A 25,150-nucleotide genomic window follows, 5' to 3' on the forward strand; every position below is an offset into this window, starting at 1 on the left:
GCAAGAAACGTGATACAGATGAAGAGTCTCAGAAAATCGTACAAGTATGTACATTTATAAATTTCACATGAGAAAAAGACTGCCAAGTTTTTTTTCACTCTCTCCCCAGCTATAGATTAGATCATCTCCACAGAAAGAACTCCTGTGTTTTGAGGGGTAATTTTGTGATACCCTAATTGATATATATCCCGCTTGCAAAAGGCAGGTATGTAATTGAGGGTGGAAGGAAACATGTATGGTGTCGTGTAATATCCGTACCATTAGTGTGTATCTATATATCATGACCACTTCAGGGTTCTCACACAGCCTTGCAGAGTGGGTAATTTGAGGCAGGGACCTCTTATTCAGGGTTCTTCCCAGATTCACACTTGGGCCATCCTCCTCTAAAGGAAGATTCAGAAATGACTGTTGCTGCTGTGAGAAACTATTTGCTTTTTAAAATAGGTTGGGTGGGGCTTCCCTGGTGGTGCAGTGGTTAAGAATCCGCCTGCCAATGCAGGGGACACGGGTTTGAGCCCTGGTCCGGGAAGATCCCACATGCTGCAGAGCAACTAAGACCGTGTGCCACAACTACTGAGCCCACGTGCCACAGCTACTGAAGCCCGTGTGCCTAGAGCCCGTGCTCTGCAACAAGAGAAGCCACTGCAATGAGAAACCTGCGCACCACAACAAAGAGTAGCCCCTGCTCACCACAACTAGAGAAAGCCCGCACGTAGCAACCAAGACCCAAGGCAGCCAAAAATAAATAAATAAATTTCTTTTAAAAAAATAGGTTGGGGGGCTTCCCTGGTGTCGCAGTGGCTGGAAATCTGCCTGGCAGTGCAGGAGATGTGGATTCGAGCCCTGGTCCGGGGGGATCCCACATGCCGTGGAGCAACTAAGCCCATGCACCACAACTACTGAGCCTGTGCTCTAGAGCCCACGAGCCACAACTACTGAGCTCGTGCGCCACAACTACTGAGCCTGTGCCCTGGAGCCCGTGAGCCACAACAAGAGAAGCCACTGCAATGAGAAGCCCGCACACCGCAACGAAGAGTATCCCCCACTCGCTGCCACTAGAGAAAGCCAGCAAGCAGCAACGAAGACCCAATGCAGCCAAATAAAAATAAATAAATAAAAATAATAAAATAGGTTGGTACTGAGTATCCTTTGAAGGAGATACATTTTGGTGTGTTGGATGGAAACCTGATCCTGGAGTCTGGAGATTTGGGGTTGGGTCCATGTGCTGTAATCCAGCAGTTATATCCCTTTTGGCAAATCACTCAACCCCCAAGTCTTGTTTTTCTCCTCTGCATCTACATGGTGGAATGCATTTGCCTATCTCCCAGGCTGGTTGTGCTCATCAAATGGATTTATTTATTTCATTTAAAACTTTTTAGTGAAATTTTACCTTCATGTGGCTCAAAATTCAAAAGGTATAAAAATGCACATTTCCTTTCACTAGTGCTACCCAACCACTATTTTTTCTTTCCAGAGTTATCAGTTTCTTGTCCTTCTTCCAGAAATATTTTATGCATTTATATGTAGGTTTATAATTTTTTTCACAAATGGATAGTATACCATACACAAATGGAAGTATACTATATGCAGTTTTTGCACCTTGCTTAACTTAATATATCTTAGAAATCGATTCTTAATATTTTTTTATGGCTGTATAGAATCCATTGTATGGATATGTTATTATTTATTTATTCCCCTGTAGATTGTTTTTAGTTTTATTACAAACAGTGTTATAATGAGTAACCTTATACAGAATGTCATGAATTTGTGACAATATAAAATTTTTATTCAAGATTTTCTGAAAACTTGAAAGTGATAAGCACATAAAATTAAATAACAAAAGGCATGTAATAATAATTATTATTATTCCATTAAAATCTTAATCAGGATTCTTGGGGTAATCTGGTTTCAGTTTAATTTTGGTTAATGTTATAGAAAGTTTTTCATTTCTCAACCTTTGATATAAAACCTTTGATATAAAAAGTTAAAAAACTTACTATTGCTTACTACTTTAATAAGTATATATTTAACAATTCAAGACTTTTAGTGCCTTAAGGTGGGTAAGTGCCAAAGGAGAAACTTCCTGTTTAAAGCAGTCTGAGGTCTCCCAGTCAATAACTTGCAACTAGTATATGTCAAAATGGACCCTTGGGACTTCCCTGGTGGTCTAGTGGTAAAGAATCCACCTTACAATGCAGGGGACGCAGGTTCGATCCCTGGTCAAGGAACTACGATCCCACATGCCATGGGGCAATTAAACCCACGCACTGCAACTACTGAGCTCACGCGCCTCAACTAGGGAGCCTGCGTGCCACAAACTACAGAGCCCACGTTCTGTGGAACCTTTGTGCCACAACTGCAGAGCCCACACGCCCTGGAGCCTGTGCGCCACAACTAGAGAAAAGCCCTGTACACCACAAGGAAGAGCTCGTGTGCCGCAACGAACGATCCCATATGCCTCAGTCAAGATCCTTAGTGCCACAACTAAGATCCTACGCAGCCTAAAATAAAAAATAAATCTAAAAAAAAGAAAAAGGACCCTTGTTGGCATCTGTTCATGTACTTCAAGCCTACTGAGAAGATGTGATGAGCTAATATATCCTTAAAAATTAAAGCAGAGAATTAGAGTTGAAGAGAAATTTTGGATTCTAGTTTAGAAGAAAGCCAAGACTTATACAAAAGGACTATGACTAAAACTTTTGTAAGATTTGTTAAGAATTTATATATCCCCATGTTTTCATTTTTGGCCATCCCTGTCCCCTGGTAGTAATTGGCAGTGAAGTCTTAGGAAAAACTTGTTTTGTTGGGGGTGGGTGTGGGATGGGAAGGGGATGGCAAAAGAGGAAATCTGGGGACACTGCGTCTCATTTTAACCTCATTTTCGTTCAGGAGCCTGAGGGGCAGAATGGCAGTGGCAGCATTAAGGCACATTTAGCCACTCTAAAAGTCAAATGCTAAAAGAAAAAAAAAAATCCAGTTACTTGAGGGTTCTGGATCCTTGAGTTCTGTTAATCAAGACTTTAGTCTCAATATCCAAATAACTAGAATCATTACAACTTTTGAGATTGGTAGATTTGTACCAGAAACATTAAAGGAAAAATTTAGACATTTCTCTCATTCATCTAACATGCAAATCTAAATATATTATTATAATGTGCTTCTTTACCGTTTTCTTTTTTGGCTTTATGAATTTAGTTGTACTAGATTGACTTTCAGCATTTTAACTTTCCTTTGCCCTTTAATAGGTCAAGCTATTTCTGGAGATCAAGTAACAGTTCTAGGAATATTAAGTGTAACGATTTCTCTGTTCTTTGCTATCACATAGCAAAGTGCTCTGAAATCAAACACAATTAGAGCAGGAAAATTCAGGAAGAAGATCATGAAGTAAAAGGCACATACCTTTGTTTCTGCATCAAATTCTTCCATGGATTCTATCAGTTTCCCAGGTTCCAGCTCACCTAGTGGAAAGGGGTAATCGGTTCCCAAAATGACTTTATCCTGAAAAAGGAAAAAACACTTTTATCTCTAATTTTGCAGAACATCAAAGAACCTCTTGTAAACTTAATTATATTTACATATTACAAGCACTCCTATGGTAAAATAACAAATTTCTTCCTGATTAACAGAAACAAACTGATCTAAAATTTTTAAGATTTAATGGCTTCAAAACTTATTCTGACATTTTCTCCAGCAGGTGCCGCTATTAGGTCTCTTAAAGCTGCAAATCAACCCCCATCTTCCCTTGTTTTTTTTAAGTAACTGAAATGCAGAATACTCAAATATAAGAAGCAGGCGTTTATTTAATAAAACATGCTGATGTCTTCAGATGAAATTAAGGATTCTATATTTCTTAAAATGATGCATTGCAGTTGACCTGCACAATTTTTGAAAATATACTGGAGTTTAAAAGGAAAACATAACAAACAACTGGATGAAAAGAAAAGAAACAAACAAAAACCAACCAACCCCCCCAAACAATTACCATCTCTATAAACTAGATTGTTGTTTGCTTTTTAATGATGTAGCTTTGAAATTCTATTTGACACTTTGTACAATAAAGCACACAGGCTTGTCTGTCTACAAATAAGTAAAGCACTATGTCAAGCAATGTGCTAAAATCTAGATTGCTAGATTGGTCAACAAAACAGAAATGAGGATAGAGAAAGATCAAGATGGCAGAGTAGGAAGATCTTGAGCTCAGCTCCTGTCACACCTAAGTTACAGCTACTTACAGGCCAACTATCTCTGAGAATGACCCGATGGCTAGCAGAAAAGATTTTTTCCATAACTAAAGATATAAAGAAAGAACCACAACTTGACAGGTAGCGGGGTGGAGACGTGGACTGTCAAGACCCACATTCCTGGCATGGTGACCCATAAGCAGGAGGAAAATGACAACTGTGGAGGTCCTCCCTGAGGATCAAGGGGTCCAAGTCTCACACTGAGTTCACCAGCCTGGTGGTCCTGCACTGGGAAGGCAAGCACCCAAAATACCTGGCTTTGAAAACCAGTGGGTGTTATGTTTAGGAGAGCTAGAGGCTGGAAACTGAGACTCCATCCTTAAAGGGCAGGTGCAAAAACTCGCTTGCTCCAAGTCCCAGTGCAGAAGCAGCAAAAAAAAAAAACTTTGGGGCTTCCCTGGTGGCGCAGTGGTTGAGAGTCCGCCTGCCGATGCAGGGGACACGGGTTCGTGCCCCGGTCTGGGAAGATCCCACATGCCGCGGAGTGGCTAGGCCCGTGAGCCATGGCCGCTGAGCCTGCGCGTCCGGAGCCTGTGCTCCGCAATGGGAGAGGCCACAACAGTGAGAGGCCCGCGTAACTCAAAAAAAAAAAAAAAAAACACAACTTTGTATGATGACAGTTGGTTACTAGACTTATTGTGGTGATTCATTTGTAATGTATAGAAATATATCGAATCACTATGTTGTATACCTGAAATGAATCTAACATTGTAAATTAACTATAATTTTTTAAAAGTACAATGAATAAGAATATGATATATTTTTGTAATGGAATAGTATACAGTGATAAATGAACAAATTTGGGGGAAAAAAATAGAAATGTTCCCTCTCCTTAAGAAACTCATAATCTAGTAAGAGAGACATTAAATCAATAATCAATAATAAATCCATCTATCAAAATAAGAACATATTTTCAACCAGAAATTTTACTTCTAGAAAGTATCCCACCCATATGCATGTAATGGAAATACATCAAGGAAGTTAATTGCAACACTATTGTAGCAGCAAAAGACTATCAAACTAAATTATAGCATATCCAAAAATAAAAAGGAATGAAGGATACTTGCATGTGCTGTAATGAAATAATCACCAAGTTATATTATAAAGAGGAATGATCTCGTACAGCAGAAACTAAAACAACATTTTAAATCAACTGTACTCCAATAAAAAATTGATTAATAAGAAAAAAAGACATGATCTTGTAATTGAGAAAATACAGTGTAATAACTGTCATATGGAATTTACTAAAGTTAATTCAAATAGCATATGATATCACTTATATGTGGAATCTAAAAAAATGGTACAAATGAACCTATTTACAAAACAGAAATTGAGTCACAGATGTAGAAAACAAACTTATGGTTATCAAGGGAGAAAGAGGGGGAAGGGATAAACTGGGAGATTGGGATTGACATATACATACTAGTATATATAAAATAATAAGAACCTACTGTGTAGTGCAGGGAACTCTATTCAATACTCTGTAATGGCCTATATGGGAATAGAATCTAAAAAGAATGGATATATGTATATGTATAACTGACTCACTTTGCTGTACAGCAGAAAGTAACACAACATTGTAAATCAACTATACTTCAATAAAAAATTAATTAATTAAAAAAAGAGGAATGATCTTGAAGTTATATCGTGAAGGGGGGAAAACAAAATCTAGGACAGTGTATTTGCTATGCTCATACTTCTGTTTCTACTAAGGGATCTATAGACACACAAATATATGTTTGTATGTATAAAGTCTATTTCACGAATGGTAGCCAAGAAACAAGTAACATTAGTTGTCTCCACCAATGAAGACTAGGATTCAGGGGTGTAGGAGATCCCCCCGCTTCTTTTTTTGAGATATAATTCACATACCATAAAATTCACCCTTTATTAAAGTGTACAGTTCAGTGGGTCTTCATATATTCATGAATTTGTGTAATCATTCCCACTATCTAATTCCAGAACATTTTTATCACCCCAAAGTAAACCCCGTACTCATTAGCAGGCACTCCTTGTTACCTCCTTCCAGACCCTGGAAAACACTAATTTACCTTCTGTAAAGGAGGTCCATGGAATTGCCTCTTCTGACATTTCATATGAATGGAATCAAACAGTATGTTGCCTTCTTTTCTCTTAGTATATTGTTTTCAAGGTTTATCCATGTTGTAGCCTGAATCAGTACTTCATTCCTTTCTGGGCCAAATAATATTCCATTGTATAGATATACCACATTGTTGTTTATCCATTCATCAGATGATGGACATGTGAGTTGTTTCTACTTTTTGGGTGTTATGATATTGTTTCTCTGAACAATTGTGTACAGAGGAGTTTTTGTATGAACACGTTTTCACTTCTCCTGGGTATATACGTAGGAGTGGGGTTGCTGGATCATATGGTAAGTCCATGTTTAACATTTTGAGAAACTATTTTTCACAGTGGTTGCAGCATTCTACATTCCCAACAGCAATGTATGAGGGTCCCAATTTCTCCAAATCCTCACCAACACTTGTCATTATTCATCTTTTTGATGATGGCTATCATGGTGGGTACAAAGTGGTATCTCACTGTGATTTTGATTTGCATTTCTGTAATGACTAATTACATTGAACATCTTTCCATGTGCTTATTGGCCATTTGTATGTCTTTGGAGAAATATCTATTTATATCCTTGGTGTCTATTCAGGCCCACGTGTTTCCTTTTTATTGTTGAGTTGTAAGAGTTCTGTATATTTTCTGAATACTAGAGACTTATCAGATGTATGATTTACAACTATTTTCTTCATTCTGTGGGCTGTCTTTTCACTGGTTGTATCTTTTGAAGCACAAATTTTTAAATTTTAATGAAGTTAATCTATTTTCTTTAGTTGCTTGTGGTTTTGGCGTCATATGCAAGAAATTATTGCCTAAAAGGTCACTAAGATTTACAACTATGTTTTCTTCTAAGAGTTTGTAGTTTAAGCTTTTCCCTTTAGGTCTTTGGTCGATTTTGAGTTAACTTTTGTGTATTTTGAGTGTAAAGAAGAGATCCAACTTTATTATTATTATTTTTCTGTATGTGGATATTCAGTTATCCCACTATAATACATTGAAGAGACTATTCTTTCTTCATTGAATTGTACTGGTACCTTTGTTCAAAATAAGTTATCTTTATGTCTGTCTTTAAGCCACTACCACACAGTTTTGATTACTGTATGTATCTATGTAGAAAATTTTGAAATTGGGACTGTGAGTCCTCCAATTTTGTTCTTCTTTTTCAAAATCATTTTGGCCATTCTGGGTCCCTTGCATTTCCATATGAATTTTAGGATCAGCTTGTCAATTCCTGCAAAAATAAAAAAGCAAACAAGAAAACCCTGGATTTTTGATAGGGATTGCATTGAATCTATAGATCAGTGTGAGAAGTATTGCCGTTTAACAATATTAAATTTTCCAACCAATGAACATGGGATGTCTTTTATTATTTAGGTCTTCTTTAATTTTCTTCAACAATGTTTTGTAATTTAGTGTCCAAATCTTACACTTCTTTAGTTGAATTTACTCCCAAGTATTTTATTCTTCTTGATGCCATTGTAAATGGAATTGTCTCCTCAATTTCATTTATGGATTATTCAATGCTAGTGTATAGAAATACAGGTAATTTTCATATATTTATCTTGTATGTGTTGTATATATTTTGTATATTTATCCTACAACCTTACTGAATCTGTTTATTAGCCCTGATGGTTTATTTGTGGATTCTCTAGGATTTTGTGTATACAGGGTCATGTCATCTGCAAATAATTTTGCTTCTTCCTTTCCAATTTTTATGCCTTTTATTTATTTTTCTTGCTTAATTTCCCTGGCTACAATCTCCAGTACAATGCTGAATATAAGTGGTAAGAGCAGAACCTTTCAATCTTTTACCATTAGGCACGATATTAGTTGTGGGTTTTTCATAGACGTTCTTTATCAGGTTGAGGAAGTTCCTTTGTACTCCTTTTTGAGTGTTTTCATCATGAAAGACTATCAGTTTGTCGAGTGCTTTTCCTGCATTTATTGAGATGATCATGTAGTTTTTGTCCTTTATTAATATGGTGTATTGACTGATTTTTGTGTGTTGAAACAATCTTGCATCTGTGGGATAAATCTCAATTGATCATGGCGTATAATTCTTATTATGTGTTGCTAGATTCAGTTTAATAAATATTGTTGAGGAAATTCACACCTGTATTCATAAGGGATATTGGTCTGTAGTTTTCTTGTGATTTCTTTTTCTGGTTTTGGAGTATGCTGGCCTCATAGAATAAACTAAGAAGTGTTGCTTTCTTTTGTACTTTTTTGAAGAGTTTGTGAATGATTGGTTGTAATTCTTTTTTAAAAATTTGATACAATTCAGCAGTAAAGCCATCTAGTCCTGGGCTTTTCTTTGTGGACGTTTTAAAATCACTGATTCAATCTCTTTACTTATTATAGGTTTATTCAGATTTTCTATTTCTTCTTGAGTCAGTTTCTGTAGTCTTTCTAGGAATTTCTTCATTTCATTTAGGCTATCAAATTTGTTAGCACACAGTTGCTCATATTTTTTCTTATAATTCTTTTTATTTCTGTAAGGTCTCTAGTAATACCCTCCTCTTTCATTTCTAATTTTAACAATTGAATCTTATCTGTTTATTTCTTGGTCAGTCTAGCTAAAGGTTTGCTAATTTTGTTGATCTTCTCAAAGACCCAAGTTTTGATTTTATTGATTTTCTTATTGTTTTTCTATTCTCTATTTCTTTTATAACTGCTTTAGTATCTGCTATTTCCTTTCTTATGCTTGTTTTGGGTTTAGCTTACTCTTCTTTTTCTAGTTTCTTAAGGTGGACATACAGGCTATTGATTTGAGATCTTTCTTCTTTTTCAATATAGGTATTTTAGAGCTATAAATTTTCTACTAAGCCCTGCTTTAGCTGCATTTCATGAGTTTTGGAAAGTTTTGTTTTATATTATATTCGTATTAAATATTTTCTAATTTCCATTGTGATTTCTTCTCTGTCTAGTGTCATTTCATTTCAGTCTGAAGGACATCCTCTAGCATTTCTTGTATGGCAAGTCTACTAGCATTGAATTCTCTTGACTTATGTTTATTTGAGAATATCTTCATTTCTCCTCATTCTTGGAGGATAGTTTTGCTGGATATAGAGTTTTTTGTTTGTTTGTTTGTTTTTATAGATTTATTTATTTATTTTTGGCTACATTGGGTCTTCATTGCTGTGTGTGGGCTTTCCCTAGTTGCGGCGAGCGGGGGCTACTCTTTGTCGCATTGCACGGGCTTCTCACTGTGGTGGCTTCTCTTGTTGTGGAGCACGGGCTCTAGGCACATGGGCTTCAGTAGTTGTGGCTCGCGGGCTCTAGAGCACAGGCTCAGTAGTTGTGGTGCACGGGCTTAGTTGCTCCGCGGCATGTGGGATATTTGCGGACCAGGGCTTGAAACTGTGTCCCCTGCATTGGCAGGCAGATTCTTAACCACTACACCACCAGGGAAGCCCTGGATATAGGGTTTTTGATGAACAGGTTTTTGTGTGTGCGTGAGCTTTAAATATGTCTTCTAGGGCTTCCCTGGTGGCACAGTGGTTGAGAGTCCACCTGCCGATGTAGGGGACACGGGTTCGTGCCCCGGTCCGGGAAGATCCCACATGCCGCAGAGCAGCTGGGCCTGCGAGCCATGGCCGCTGAGCCTGCGCGTCTGGAGCCTGTGCTCCGCAATGGGAGAGGCCACAACAGTGAGAGGCCCGCATACTGAAAAAAAAAAGATATATAAATATAAATAAATATATAAATATAAATATAAATATATATATATATATGTCTTCTACTGCCTACTGGCCTCCATAGTTTTTACTGAGGGCTAAGGCTAGAGCCATAGGGAACATCAATACTGGGGGTGGAGTGCTTGCAGGAATGCAAGACAGAGGGAGAATGTCCACAAGCAGAGAGAGCCAGTGAGGCAGAGAAGGAGAGACAGAAAAAAAGTGGTATTAGAAAAAAATGCAATGAGAGATATTTGAAGGAGAAAGTGTTTAATAAGTAATGCTTTAGAAGAGGATGAAAAAGATAAGGACTAAAGAGTCTCTGTTGGATTTGGCAGCCTTATTAAGTGCACTTTCAGTGGAGTGATGGAGAGAAAAACAGATGCACAGGATGAAAAAGTAGATGAATGGTGAAAGAATGTTAAGTGTTGACTACACATATCTCTTAGCTTGGGTTTCTCTCGTCTTTGATTATCACTCTATTTGTGCTGCTTGGGCAGTCTCATCCATAAACAAAGATCTAGTTCCTAAGCCTCAAGTCCTGGGTATATGGCTGCCTGCTGGACACTTCCACTTGGCTGCCTTACAGGCAATTAAAATGCAGCATGTTATCTAATGTTGAAGTCCTCATCTTCATATTTATGCAACATCATGTTCATTCTCATTCTCTTGTTCTCACTTTTGCATTCTCTTACTCTCCTCCCTCACCCCCTCACATCCCATCCACTTGCTCTCTGGATATCTATTTTTACTCCTGTTTGTCCCCTGGAAGCTGACCTGTCTGTACTGTACAACAGGCTTCCTTGACCTCAGGTTTCTAGTTGGGTTTAACTAATGGGCAACATAGGCAGGAGATTAGAGAATGGAGGAAAGTGTTTATGCCCCAGATCCCTCCCTTTGGAGTCATCAACTTGGCTCCAACTAAAAATCTTGGCTCCTGTTAGCAGGCCCTTTTCACAGAGCCCTCTCTGTCTTTTGGCCCAGAATGGTAATGGAGCTTTCCATACCTTTGTAAATAATCCATTTATTAATTTTTTTCTCTAGTTTTCTCAATTCAGGATGCGATCTTATTTTCTGCTGGAATCCTGCATGAGTCACACTGTGTTCCAGTTATACCAAAATCTTTATAGTTTTCTCACTTTACTAGGTTTACCCTCTGGTTGGCATGTCCTATCCAGCCCCAAACTCATATTTTTAATTGATTAATTAATGTGGTGGACAACTTTTTATTTTGACAGAATTTCAAATGATTAGACAGATAGAAATGTTGCAGGCTAATTCAGGGATCTGCCATATAACCTTTACCCAGATTCACCAATTGTTTATGTTTTGCCCCCTTTTCTTTATTATTTTCTCTGTATAGATATTTGTGTATCTATACAGAAACACACATTTTTCTGAACTGTATGCAAGTTGGAGACATTATGGCCCCTTACTCCTAAATAAATTAGAGTTTATTCCTAAGAAAAAAGACGTTTTCTTGTGTAACCATAGTACAGTTCTTAAAATCAGAAAATTTATAAGTTGATATATATAATAACATTATATCAATGTTATTATATATATATACACACACACACACACATATATATATATACACACACATATATATAACATCACCAGTCCATACTCAGACTTTGTCAGTTATCCCAACAGTGTGCTTCATAGCTAGTTATTTTTTCCTGGTCCAAGATCCAGTTGATAATTACATTAAATTTAGTTACCATGTCTCCAAAGTTTCCCTTAATTTGGAACAGGTAATTTTTTTTTTTTTGTCACTCTTGACTTGGATATTTTTGAAGAAGACTACAGTCCAGTTATTTTATAGAATGTCCCTCTATTCTATTTTATAGAATTTTATAGAATGTCAGTTTGTGTTTTTTTGATCTTTCCTCATGATTACATACAAATTATGCATTGGGGGTAGAAATTTTACAGAAGTGATGTTGTGTCTTTTTCACTGCATCATATCAGGGGTACATGTTACCAGTTTGTCCCAGTATTGGTGATGTTTGATCATTTACTTAAGTTGGGACCCACCAGGTTTTTTTCCTATAAAGGCTATTTTTTTCCTTCATGATTAGTAAGTAATTTGTGGGGAGACACTTTAAGATCACATAAATATCTTGTTCCTTATCAAACTTTCACCCACTGGTTTTATCATTCAGTAATGATTTTCTTCCTGACAGTTATTGCTGATGTGGAACTGTATGTGTGTGTGTCTCTCTTGTCTTATTTCTGTTCTTTGATTTTGGCTCTTATCTCTATTTTTTCTTTCTTTCTGTCTGCTTACTTTTTTAGTTTACTTTTCTCCTTCTAGTTTCTTAAAGTGGAATCATAAATCACTGATTTTACACATTTCTTCTTTTTCTAATAGAAGCATTTAAACCTATACTTTTTTACTGAGGTATAATTGACATACCATATTATATTAGTTTCAGCTGTATAATACAATGATTTGATATTTGTATATGCTGCGAAATGATCACCACAAGTCTAGTCAACATCTGTCACCAAACATAGTTTAGCATTATTGATAAAATACTTGAGCAATTTTTTGATAGACTTTAATGAGCTTAAAAGCCCCTCCTAGGAAATTGCCCCTCCACTCAATTGACTATTAGTCTTGAAACTAGTCTAAGAACTTTAACCAATAATGCAAAAAGGCTAATTGTCCTTAACTAGATAGTCATCTCCTTCTTTTTTAAAATCCAGTCTAACAATAGTTGTCTAACCATTTTTCCCCATGAAATGTCTCTGCCAAGATAGAATCTTTGAATTGGGCTTTTCAGAAAGCCTCTTTGTTTGAAATAAAACTCTGACCTATGCTTATAATCAATCTGAGAGTGGCTTTGTGTGTTGAAGGAATGAAGGCTTGAATGTACAAAAGAGGAAAGTCTGATTGTTACTAGGCCTGAAATATTAAATGTATAAATGCTCTCAATTTGAGCTGAGGATAAATGATTCTTTGATTTCTACTAGAAAAAAAGGATTTTCCTAGGTTTTATGAATACATTTACATGAAATAATGTGGGGAAGTATATAATAAAATTTAGAGGAAGGCCACGATAGACTCACAACTCTATCTCTAGATTCCTGTATTCATGTACTGTATTAAAACCAAGCAAATACACCTGCTGGTAGAAGCCCTAAAGACCCAAAGTTATGTCTCCTCACATCTGTGCGAACTGCCTGCTTGGTATTCCCTGGAGGTTCATTTGTCCTTATTTCTACTCCTCTTGCTAAAAGTTGTTTACAATTCCAAAACACAACATAATTTTAAAAAGTCCCATGCTTACATTACATTTGTCAATCACATTAACATGAAATTGAAATCTAGAAAATAATTTTTCTTTCTAGTCAGGAATTCTTCCATTCCCAGTATTATGGCCTTCTCAGATATAAATACATTTTAAGCGGGGAGGGGTCTGTTCTGTTCTAATGAGAAGAAAGCAAACGATTTTAAAGCCGAAATGAAAACCACTCCTCTGCAATTCATTCTTCCTGGTTAAGACACTTCCCTGTTCACCTAACTTGAGTTTGAAAGCCTATTGTAGAACACCAAACTTATAGTTTGGCAGTATTTAATTATTATTTAATAGCTACTGTTCACAACTCCTCTCCATAGGAGGTTAATTATCCACTTGTGATAATCTGGTTTGTAAATTTTTCATACCTGTTATCTATCTATATACCTTTTATTGATATCTTCTGATAAACTTTTGACCATTTCTAACTTGCTAGTGATTTCTTAAGGGAGAGGGAAGTAGGCATAAAAAACCTGGAAGTGAAGTTCTTGTTAACTGCATTTCTTGTTCAGAGAAGGGATAGTAGCAGGGAAAGGGTGGGGAGAAGAGATTCCTTAAGAGGCAAACGGTCCTAGAGGATAAAGGTCACATACTCCATCACTTGATACCAGTCCTTACTTGATAGATGCTTAATAAACACTTCTTGAGTTTAAAAAAAAATTTTTTTTTATAAATGTTTAATTTACTTATTTTTGGTGGCGTTGGGTCTTCGTTGCTACGTGCGGGCTTTCTCTAGTTGCGGCGAGCAGGGCCTACTCTTCGTTTCGGTGCACAGGCTTCTCATTGCCAAGAGAAGGTGGCTTCTCTTGTTCTGGAGCACAGGCTCTAGGCACGCAGGCTTCAGTAGTTGTGGCACACAGGCTCAGTAGTTGTGGCTCGTGGGCTCTAGAGCACAGGTCCAGTAGTTGTGGCGCACGGGCTTAGCTGCTCCGCGGCATGTTGGATCTTCCCGGACCAGGGCTCGAACCCGTGTCCCCTGCATTGGCAGGCGGATTCTTAACCACTGCGCCACCAGGGAAGTCGTAAAAATACTTTTTGTATTGGTATTTCTACCACCTGTTATAACTGCAAATTGTGATTTAAATGGATGCAGAGTCCTGGTTAAGGAAGCGTAGCATATGGCCTTGGATGACTATTGCCTCATTTCTCACTGATCCAAGCTCTCTGGTATACCCAAGACTCTTGTGACATCTCAGGCTCCCAAGTAGCATACCTGTTCCTGGCCTCCCAAAAGCTAGAACTTTCTTCCTTCTTCTTCCTTCTTGTCTGTGATCCAGGATTCTGTTCCCTTGGGATTGACCATAATCATGAACCAATTTTTAAGGACATCTGTGCTACTGTAATATTTGACAACATCTACATTTTAGTAGGACCTTTCTAAAGACTCTATTAAACCCAGAGGAATAATTCTAATGGTAGGCATTTTAGGTAGTGTGGCTGCCTCTTCTAGGGTCCTAAAATTATACCTTTTCAACAGCCACTGGCTTCCTTTATTAGGCAGGAAAGCAGTGGATAATCCTGATTGATTTCTCCACACCAACACTGCCCCAATGTGCATTTTCCTTCCCAAAGCCAGCTGCACACACTCCCTATGAAGTCAAAGACTTACTGAGCTGATAATAATAGTAATTAATATTCCTGCCAGGGAAAAGAAAGAAACTGCTCATCTGCTGGGATGCATTAACTTTTTCACATTTTCAGGGAATGTTGCAAGCACTGAAAGATGTGGCTTACTGAAGAAACTCAAATAGTGGAAGAGAATTCATTTGTCTTCTGGAAAAGGAACGATTAACTGTCTTCTCATTTAGCATATTTCATTAGTAGCATTTTGCAGTAAATACAACACACCTCTATTATAACATAGTTATTACAGACCTTCTAGTATATCAAGGATTCAGTTTGTTCCCTGAGACATAATTTCCTCACTAAGGAGCCTGATTTAATTCAATCAGTGCAGGGTAAGATTAGCCTCATACCCACAAGATCATTACATAAGTTACAAATATTAACACCTACTGTGCATAGAGCACTAACATTTGTACAGTCCTTTGGCATCGTGTTATATTAGCCTCTCCCATCAACTTTGTCTGGTTATCATCTCCATTTTACAGTTGAGGAAACTGAGGCTGAGAGGGTAAGTGACTTGATATTAAAGGTCACCCAGCTAACAAGCAGTAGAGCCAGGACTTGAACTGTTTCTCACATCCCACAACTTCGTGAGAAGGTAGTAAGTTATATTCTTGTTCTCAGGAATCTTACAGGCATCAAAAAGGGTTCCACTCTGTTGAGGACTGCAGCACACAGAAAACATCACTTAACCAGAATACTTACAGACAGAATGTTAAAATACATTTAAATGTCAAGTCAGGGTGGAAATACTTAAAATTCACAGGGTATACTCCACTGCCCCCACTAGCCCTACACATAATCAAGTCTTTGGTGTTAAAGGACCTTTTCATTGCTTCCAGATCATGTTAACCCTTTAGAATAGCTGAATAGAGCAGTCCTGAATGTTAAAGAGGTAGATGGCCTGGAAAAGGAATGGAGAAAAAACTTTGGCTTTTGGGCCTGACCGGTCTCTAGTTTAGGTTCATTTTCTAACCCACAGATCAAATGCCCAAGACAAGATCACATGTATGCCTACGGTAAAAACTGGGGCATAAAATGTCCCAAAATAACATTGTTACTTCTAAAAGTGAACAATTTATTTTACTCTAAGATAAAATACTTTCTATTTTGTGGAACAGGTGTTTCTGGTTTCTCTTTTAAAAATAAAAGAACATATGAATAGATATTTTGGTTTGGGTGGTTGAAAGTCTATCTTGCAGAGAAAGGCCTCTTCATTTTTTAAAAAAATTGAGGTGAAATTCACATAACATAAAAATTAACCATTGTAGGGCTTCCCTGGTGGCGCAGTGGTTGAGAGTCTGCCTGCCGATGCAGGGGACACAGGTTCGTGCCCCGGTCCGGGAAGATCCCACATGCCGCGGAGCGGCTGGGCCCGTGAGCCATGGCCGCTGAGCCTGCGTGTCCGGAGCCTGTGCTCCACAATGGGAGAGGCCCCAACAGTGAGAGGCCCCGGTACCGCAAAAAAAAAAAAAAAAAAAAATAACCATTGTAAAGTGTATACCGTGGTGACATTTAGTACATTCACAGAGTTGTGCAACCATCACCACTATCTTGTTCTAAGACATTTTCACACTCTCAGAGGAGACCTTATGCACATTAAGAAGTCACTCTCCATTCCCACCCACCCCCGGCAACCACTATTCTGCTTCGTGTTTCTGTGGGTTTATCTATAGTAGATTTTTCATATAAATGGAATCATACAGTACGTGACCTTTATGTCTGACTTCTTTCACTTAGCATGTTTTCAAGGTCCATTCATGTTATAGTGTGTATCAGTATATCATTTCTTTTTATGGCTGAATATAATATTCCATTGTATGGATATACAACATTTTGTTTATTCATCCATCTGTTGATGGACATTTGGGTTGTTTCTACCTTTTGGCTATTGCAAATAATGCTGTTATGAACATTTGTGTACAAGCATTTGCTTGAAAACCTGTTTTCAGTTCTTTGGGGTATAGACACAGGAGTGGCATTGTTGGGACATGCTAATTCTGTGGTTAACTTTTTATAGATTTGCTAAACTGTTTTCCACAGCAGCTGCACCATTTTATATTCCAACCAGCAATGTACAAGAGTTCCAATATCTTCACATTCTTGTCAACATTTTCCACTTTTTAAAAAAAATTATAGTGATCTTGGTAAGGATGAGAATTGGTATCTCATTGTGGTTTTGATTTGCCTTTTCCTAATGACCAGTGATGCTGAACATCTTTACAAGTGCTTGTTAGCTATTCATATAGAGTACTTTATATATTTGGATACAAGTCTCTTATCAGGTATATGACCCTCTAGTGAATTTTTCATTAAAGTTATTGTACTTTTCAGGTCTAGAATTTTTATTTGGTTTCATGTTATAATTTCTATCTGTTTATTGATAGTCTCTTTTGGTTCAGTCATTGTTCTCCTGGTTCCCTTTAGTTCTTAGTCTATGATTTTCTTTATTTCTTTGATCATATTTAAGGCTGTTGATTTAAAGTCATTGTCTAGTAAGTCCAGTGTTTTTCCAGTGACAGTTTCTGTTAATTTCTTTTTTTTTTTTTTTTTTTTTTTTTTGCGGTACGCGGGCCTCTCACTGTTGTGGCCACTCCCATTGCGGAGCACAGGCTCCAGATGCGCAGGCTCCACGGCGTGGGGGATCTTCCCGGACTGGGGCTCGAACATGCATCCCCTGCATGGGTAGGCAGACTCTCAACCACTGCGCCACCAGAGAAGTCCAATTTCTTTTTTTCATGAGAATGAGCTGCACTTTCTTTTTTCTTTGCATACCTCAATTTTTTTGTTGAAAACTGGACATTTTGAATAGTATAATGTGGTAACTTTGGTAATCAGATTCTTCCTTCTCTGGGTTTGTTCTTGTTCCTTTGTGTGCTTTGTATTTGCTTATTTAGTGCCTTTTCCAAACTATTTTTAAAGACTTATTGTTTGTTGTATATGCTCTCTGCAGTCTGTTCCTTAAGCTTGTGGTCAGCTCATGTTTTGATAAGATGTTCTTAAATGCCTAGAGCAAAAAAAGAACCAAAGAAAGACAAGGGAAAAAACCTCTCTTGGTCTTCGCAGATTGGCTCTGTGTTGGGCCTTCCTCTAATGCTTGGCCAGGCCATTTACAACTCCACCCTAGCATTCACACCCTGCTGATACTGAGCCTAAAGATCAGAGAGAGATTAAAGCTTAGGTCCCTGTCATGTCTTTTCTGAGCATGTGTCCTGCTCTCGGCATGTGCTTGGCTTTCTAGATTCTTCCCTCTTTCTATCTTGTTCCCTCTTCACTTTTGATTAAATTGCCATAGAAGATCCAAGCCTTATTTTACATCATTGCTTCAGAAGGAGACACATTTTGTTTGTTGTGAACTTTAATTTAGTAGAATTTTTTTCCCTTTATCTCAATTTTGCAGTGATTGTATAATTCTGAGGTTCCAACATTTCAAGATGAATGAAAGATCTTGCAAATTGATTGATGCTGTCACAGTTGTTCTCACTGTAGTTTCATTCTTGAAAGTCTGTATGTACCTTTGTCAAATGCTTTTATTGAGCACTTACTGTGGGACTGGAATTGTGTTATATACTTTATGTGGTTTTCTTATTTAACGCTGTCTACAACCCCAAGAGTTAGGTACTATTATTATCTGTATTTTATTGATAAGGAAACAAGTTTAGAGAGATCAAATAATTTACTCATATCTCTCACAGCTATGACTATGTTGTATAGCATTAAACTCTTAAGCATCATTTACTGTTTGCTTCACAAGAATGGGATTTCTAGAACTTCTTTTTTTCCACTTTATCTTCATTTCTATTTTTATTTCTACTCTTAATTGTATTATCATTTTTTACCACATTTCTCAGGCACGCAGAAACAAATCAACAAACTAACAGAAACCACTGGAAAGTACAAACTACAAACAAAAGACTAACAGCAGTGGTGAATTCAATTTGGAATAGAATGCTATGTGTGAATAACATAGGGATAGTCCTGTAGTTCCTCCATTTCTAGAAGAAAATTCTAATGATACTTGGTTGTAGATGAAGCTTGGATATTTAGAAACTTAGGAAACAGACACTCTCATTAAAAGAGTTTATTTACTGCAATGCTTATACGCTATTAAAAACAATTTTAATGCCTCAAATGGTGTTTCTAATAATGACAAGGCACTGTGTCAAAGATGCATATTTGAACAAAATTGTTTCATGAAATGTAAATGTGGAAAAGTAATATTTATAAACTAAGTTATGTGATTTTAGATGTTCTAGTTGAATTAATAGATTAACTTTTAGAAGTAGAAAAAGGGTGGTCCAGTGGTTAGGATGCCACACTTTCACTGCCCAGGGCACGGGTTCCATCCCTGGTAGGGGAGCTGGGATCCCACAAGCCGTGAGGCGTGGCCAAAAAAAAACAGTAGAAAAAAAAAATTTTAAGACTCTGAAGATGTGCATATCATCTCTCGTCCTTCCACCTTCAACCCAAGCCAGAGAGAGGACTAGAATATTCTTTAACTTCTGAAAATCTAGCCAGACCCCTTCTATTGCTGTAGTTTCTGCTGACCTCTAATTGCCTATAACCATGAAAATGACTTCAGGGAGCTGGAAGCTGGGCTATAGGTGGATGCAATATAGGTAAGATAAATTTTGTTAGCGAAAAGGAGGAAAGCTCAAGACCAGTATTAATACATGCACACAAACTGGTCTTTCAGTTGTCCATGATGACCTAAGGAGCTTACCCCAGAATGTAAATCAATGCACTGCTTCCTTTACTGAAAAAGTCTTGCTATTAAAAACAAAAGTCAGTTAAACTAAATGGTGTCTTTAGTGACTCAGTTTGCATTCTGGCACAAGTTCCTTCTCTCATCATGGGCTGGTAACAAAACTCTTTGTGGACTGGTATTGGTCTGAGGATCACAATTTGAAACCCCATTAAAAAGACGGTAAAGTGCATTTTGAAGAGCATATAGCCACAAGGACAAAGAGAACAGGATAGAAGAACTAAGAAGAAAACTTCAGAAACTGGAAAGCAGTTGGATAATAGTAACTAACTTTAGAAGACCAAGAAAGAAATTCTTAGCTAGTATGAGATAAGCCAAAAAGTAACCTGGCTTATATCACCAAGCCCCCAAATATATGTAATTGATAGCACCAGGTGCCTCTGGAAGTAGAGACAAAGAACTAACAACAGGAGGATTCATTGTAAGCCTGTTTCAGAAGCAGTTAGACCCTAGATCATCTCCCTAAGTCCAGTGTCTGCTTTCCCCTCATCCTGGCAAAAGACTGGTCATTTAGGGGGTGAAAGGGTCAGAGAGTCTCTGAACTGGGAGATATCAGGCATAGTTGAGAGTGTGGAATGTTCTGAAAGCAAAAGGTTAATGAAAGTTTATTTATTAAAAATTGAGCATCCCAGGGACTTCCCTGGTGGTCCAGTGGTTGGGACTCCATGCTTCCATTGCAGAGGGCGTGGGTTCAACCCCCGGTCGGGGAACTAAGATCCCACATGCCACACAGTGTGGCCAAAAAGTAAAAAAAAAAAAAATTTTATTAAAAAAAATTTTTTTTTAATTGAGTATCCCAGCCTTTATTCCCTACTCAGTTCCCAGGATGCTGGCAACCAGGCCTTTACCATTCAGGTAAGAGATTGAAAGAGCTTCTCTGGGAAAGTGATAAATCAAAAAGGAAAGACCAGATTTCTGGAGTTTCAAAAGAACATGGCTCAGTTGGATTACTCTATAGAGAAAACCACACTTGACAGGCCCCATCCATATGCAGAGACTTCCAATCATCCTTTTAGTGACCGCTCTTAAATATGAGCAGACAGCCAAGGATTATAGACATTTGAGGAAAGCATTTAATATGAAAGACTGAGACTTAAAAAAAAAAAAAGACAAAAAGCCAATTGGAGGAAAGCTTGTGGGGAGAAGTACATTTCCCAAGATTACTAATATTTTTAGAGAGATAAAAGATATTGAACTCAATCAACAAGAACAGGATGCTTTAAAAAAGTTTACAGAACACGAACAGTAACAACAGCTCTTTCAAATTAAACAAATTAAAAAGCCAATTAAATAAAAGGATTTATTAATAAAGTTGAGGAAATATCCCAGAAAGTAAAACAAAAGCTCAAAAAGGGGAGGTGTAAGACAGAAGAAAAACAAGGTTCAACTTTAGGAACTCCAGAAAGAGAAAACAGAGGGAAGGAAGTCATTAAAGAAATAAATTAAGAAGATTTTACAGAATAAAAGGGCTCACCAAATGTCTAGCATAATGGATGAAAACAGTCCCATACTGAGTAACATCACTGAGAAATTTTAGGACAAAAAGAAAATCTTAGAGTCTTTGAGATTGGGAGTGAAGGGGAAAGAAGTAGGTTTTATATGAAGTTTCAAGGATTAGACTGGAGTTACATTACTCAACAGCAACTCTGGAAGCCATAATACAATGGAAAAATGTCTTTAAAATTACTCAGGAAAACAGTTGCCAAGCTAGAATTATATACCTAGCCAAACAATTAACTCACTGTAAGGGAAGAATAAAGACATACTGAAATAACCAAGGTTTCAAAAATTTCATCTCCCATACTGTCTTTCTTAGAAAGTTATTGGAAGATGTTCCCTACCAAGATGAAGGAATAAAGCAAGAAATTGGAAAATCATAGGGCTCAGGAAGCAGGGAACCCAATGAGAGAGAGAGAGAGAGAGAATGTGAGGAGTACAAAGGGGAGATTCAAGATGACAGCTGTGCAGCAGGTCTAAATAGCAGCCCAGTCCATATTAGAGCAAGTCAGAGACTCCTGAATATATTTTTTCAAGAAGGAATTAATAGACTACTGTACCTGATGTGTTTAAGTGTACTGAGAGGAGAGTTATAAAATTGGTGGAGAGTTTGGGGTTAAGTTAGTGTAAAGTAGTGTGCAAAAAAAAAGTAAAGGGTGAAAGAATGAAAGATAGATAGATAGATATTATTGGGCTGCAGTCATCTCATTGAACCTCATAAGAAACCCTGAACCCGAATTGCCCAGCCATGGGGTTCCTGGATTCCTGACCCAGAGGAAATGAATGAGATAATAAATATTCATTGTTGTTTTAAAGCTAAGTTTTAGGTTAATGTATTATGTAGCAATAGATAACTAATACAGATTTTGGTACCTGGAAGTAGGCTGTTGCCATAATGAAAACTTAAAAATGTGGGAGTGGCTTTGGAACTGATTAGTGGGAGGAAGTTGGAAGGACCTTGAGATAGTGGAAGACTGAAGATCCTTGTAAAGACTGTTATTAGAAGCTTGATAACCTGTGAGGTTACCAGTAAAGACTTTAAGGAGAATGAGGAAAATGTTATTGGAAACTAGAGGAAAGGAGATCCTTGCTATGCTGTGGCAAAAAAAAAAAAAAAAAAATAGCAACACGGTCACCTAAAGTAATATGCAAAGTAGAAAATATATTTAATAAACTGGGTGATAGAGCTAAGGAAATTTCCAGACAAAGTGTTAGAAGTGCTGCATGGCTGCTTCTTGCTGCTTATAGTAAAATGCAAGGGGAGTGCCTTAAAGGAAGGACTATTAAATATAAAGGAGCCAGGAATTGTTGGGTTTGAAAATTCCCAGCCCCTCCAATGGCAAATGATGCTAAAATTAGAGACGGCTTTCTGGCAAAGATTAACTCCAGGGCACAATCAGAAAAGTATAGTCTAAAAATGAAGCCAAGATATGACTATAATATCTGTGTTATGACCTCAAGAGATTTAAGGCAGTGCCTCAAAGAACCACAAACAATAAGGGCTTCTAGGTAGCTTAAGAGTGTTGTTCCGCAGCAGCCTTTGCAGAAAAGGGCTTTTCTCAGAGATTTGTGGGTAAGGCTTCTGCCTAATGGTTTGAAACCTAATAAGATTCACAAAAGACCTGCAAAGTATTTTGTTTGTTTTTTCTTAAACTTTGTTACCGTTTAATCATTGACAATGTTCTGTACACTAACGCCACATTCGTAGTCATCAGTGCTGTTATGATCTGCAAAGTTTTTAAGAGAATTGTATTAGCATAAACACCAGCAGGATTGAAAGGAATGGATAGAACAAAATGAAAAGAAGCTTTTGGGCCTCAAAAGTTGTAGGGGCATGAAGCAGTCTGTAGAAACTACTCAGCTGCAAATATGGGCTCCCTTTCATGGAAAAGGAGGGATGACTCAGAGGGTAGAACCAAGAGCTGTGGAGAATCATTCCTGTATTCTGAGTTCTAATCAAGGAACTGCTAACATGTGCCCAATGGATTTCAGATTTGCTAGTTACTAGTAACTCCTCTAAACCTCCTGATTTTCCCCTTTTGGAGTGGAGGGTCTATAGCAACTATCCTTTGCATGTCTCACCATTTTATAGTGTTGCATGAGTGTGTGCTGGGTAAAGAACTTGTCTCTGTGGTTCACAGATCTTAAGGTTGAGAGAAACTGTGCATGAGGAGCGTCATCCCTGAGTTACTTTAAGTGGTGAGATCCTGGACTTTAAGCTGATGCTGTAAATGAATGAGACTTTGGGGTGGTGTGGGAGGACTGAAGGTAGTTTGCATTTAGGTGGCCGGAGTGTGGGGTGTGGTGGTTTACAAACATGTCTTCAACAGGTGGAGCTGGGCTGCCCTGGGGGTGCAGTGGATAAGCATCCACCTGCCAATGCGGGGGACACGGGTTCCAGCCCCGGTGCGGGAAGATCCCACATGCCACGGAGCAACTAAGCCCGTGTGTCACAACTACTGAGCCCATGCACCACAACTACTGAGCCTGCTCTCTAGAGCCCACGTGCCACAACTACTGAACCCATGTGCCACAACTACTGAGCCTGCACTCTAGAGCCCACGTGCCACAACTACTGAACCGACGTGCCACAACTACTGAGCCTGTGCTCTAGAGCCCACGCGCCACAACTACTGAACCCACGTGCCACAACTACTGAGCCTGCACTCTAGAGCCCACGTGCCTCAACTACTGAGCCCATGTGCCACAACTACTGAGCCTGCGCTCTAGAGCCCACGAGTCACACTGCTGAGCCCATGCGCCACAACTACTGAGCCTGCGCTCTAGAGCCCATGAGCCACAACTACTGAGCCCACATGCCACAACTACTGAAGCCCACGCGCCTAGAGCCCATGCTCTGCAACAAGAGAAGCCACCACAATGAGAAGCCTGCGCACCGCAACGAAGAGTAGCCCCGCTATCTGCAACTAGAGAACACCCATGCGCAGCAACGAAGACCCAACACAGCCAGAAAAAAAAAAAAAAAAAGGTGGAGCCGAATTCCATTCCCCTTGAATGTGGGCCAGATTTAGTGACTTGCTTCTGATGAATAAAATGTGGCAGAAGTGATGCGATGTGGCTTTTGAGGGTAGGTCATAAAAGGATAGCTTCTACCTGGCGCACACTCCATCTCTCTCTTGTTCTCTTTTCCTCTGCCACCTCCGTCTCTCTTTCAGATCACTTATTCTTTAGGAAAGCCAGCTGCCATGTTGTGAAGACACTCAAGCAGCTCTTTGGAGAGTAGAGGGACCCAGATGAGGAGGAACTGAGGCTTTCTGCCAAAACCCAGCACCAGTGTGCCAGTAATATATAAAAGTCACCTTGGAAATAAATCCTTCAGCCCTGGTCAAGCCTTCAGGTGACTGCAGCTCTGACTGACAACTTGCTGCAAATTTGTGAGAAATCCTGAAATGGCTAAGCTGTTCCTAAATTCCTGACACAGAGACCATATGAGATAGTAAGTGTTTATTGTTGTTCTAATCCACTGAGTTGGGGCAGTTAGTTACACAGCAATAGATTAACAATGGATCTAGCCAAAATTGTGATATAATCATAATGGGAGGAAAATGGACCTCTCAAAATCTACCCACCTAAATATGTAAAGGGAATTGTCTATGGTCATGTTAATGTAGGGAGGCAATAAGTTTTTTCATATTTTTCACAGTGATAGACTGATAACACATAAATAGCATTCTTTGCACTCTGTCTTTAAAAATGAGTAGACAGGGCTTCCCAGGTGGCGCAGTGGTTGAGAGTACGCCTGCCAATGCAGGGGACACGGGTTCGTGCCCCGGTCCAGGAGGATCCCACATGCCACGGAGCGGGTGGGCCCGTGAGCCATGGCCGCTGAGCCTGCGCGTCCAGAGCCTGTGCTCCGCAACGGGAGAGGCCACAACAGTGAGAGGCCTGCGTACCACAAAAAAAAAAAAAAAAGTGCTTAAAAAA

The 25,150-nt window shown here is 38.4% G+C and overlaps 1 protein-coding gene across 5 annotated transcripts in view; it reads right to left on the reverse strand.

The window, feature by feature from the left end:
• Positions 1 to 25,150, reverse strand: part of ACMSD (aminocarboxymuconate semialdehyde decarboxylase) — a 64,484-nt gene that overhangs the window by 3,699 nt on the left and 35,635 nt on the right. For 4 of the 5 annotated variants that reach the window (XM_029226158.1, XM_029226159.1, XM_029226157.1 and 1 more), the window contains one exon: positions 3,400 to 3,498. In XM_029226158.1, coding sequence (XP_029081991.1) covers positions 3,400 to 3,498 — 99 coding nt within the window. Of the gene's footprint in view, positions 1 to 1,897; positions 3,499 to 25,150 lie in introns of those variants that run through there. The other variant, XM_029226155.1, reaches the window with a different exon arrangement.

Source organism: Monodon monoceros, unplaced genomic scaffold (genome assembly GCF_005190385.1).
Source record: "Monodon monoceros isolate NGI ecotype Baffin Bay Population unplaced genomic scaffold, NGI_Narwhal_1 Super_Scaffold_16, whole genome shotgun sequence".
NCBI lineage: Eukaryota > Metazoa > Chordata > Mammalia > Artiodactyla > Monodontidae > Monodon > Monodon monoceros.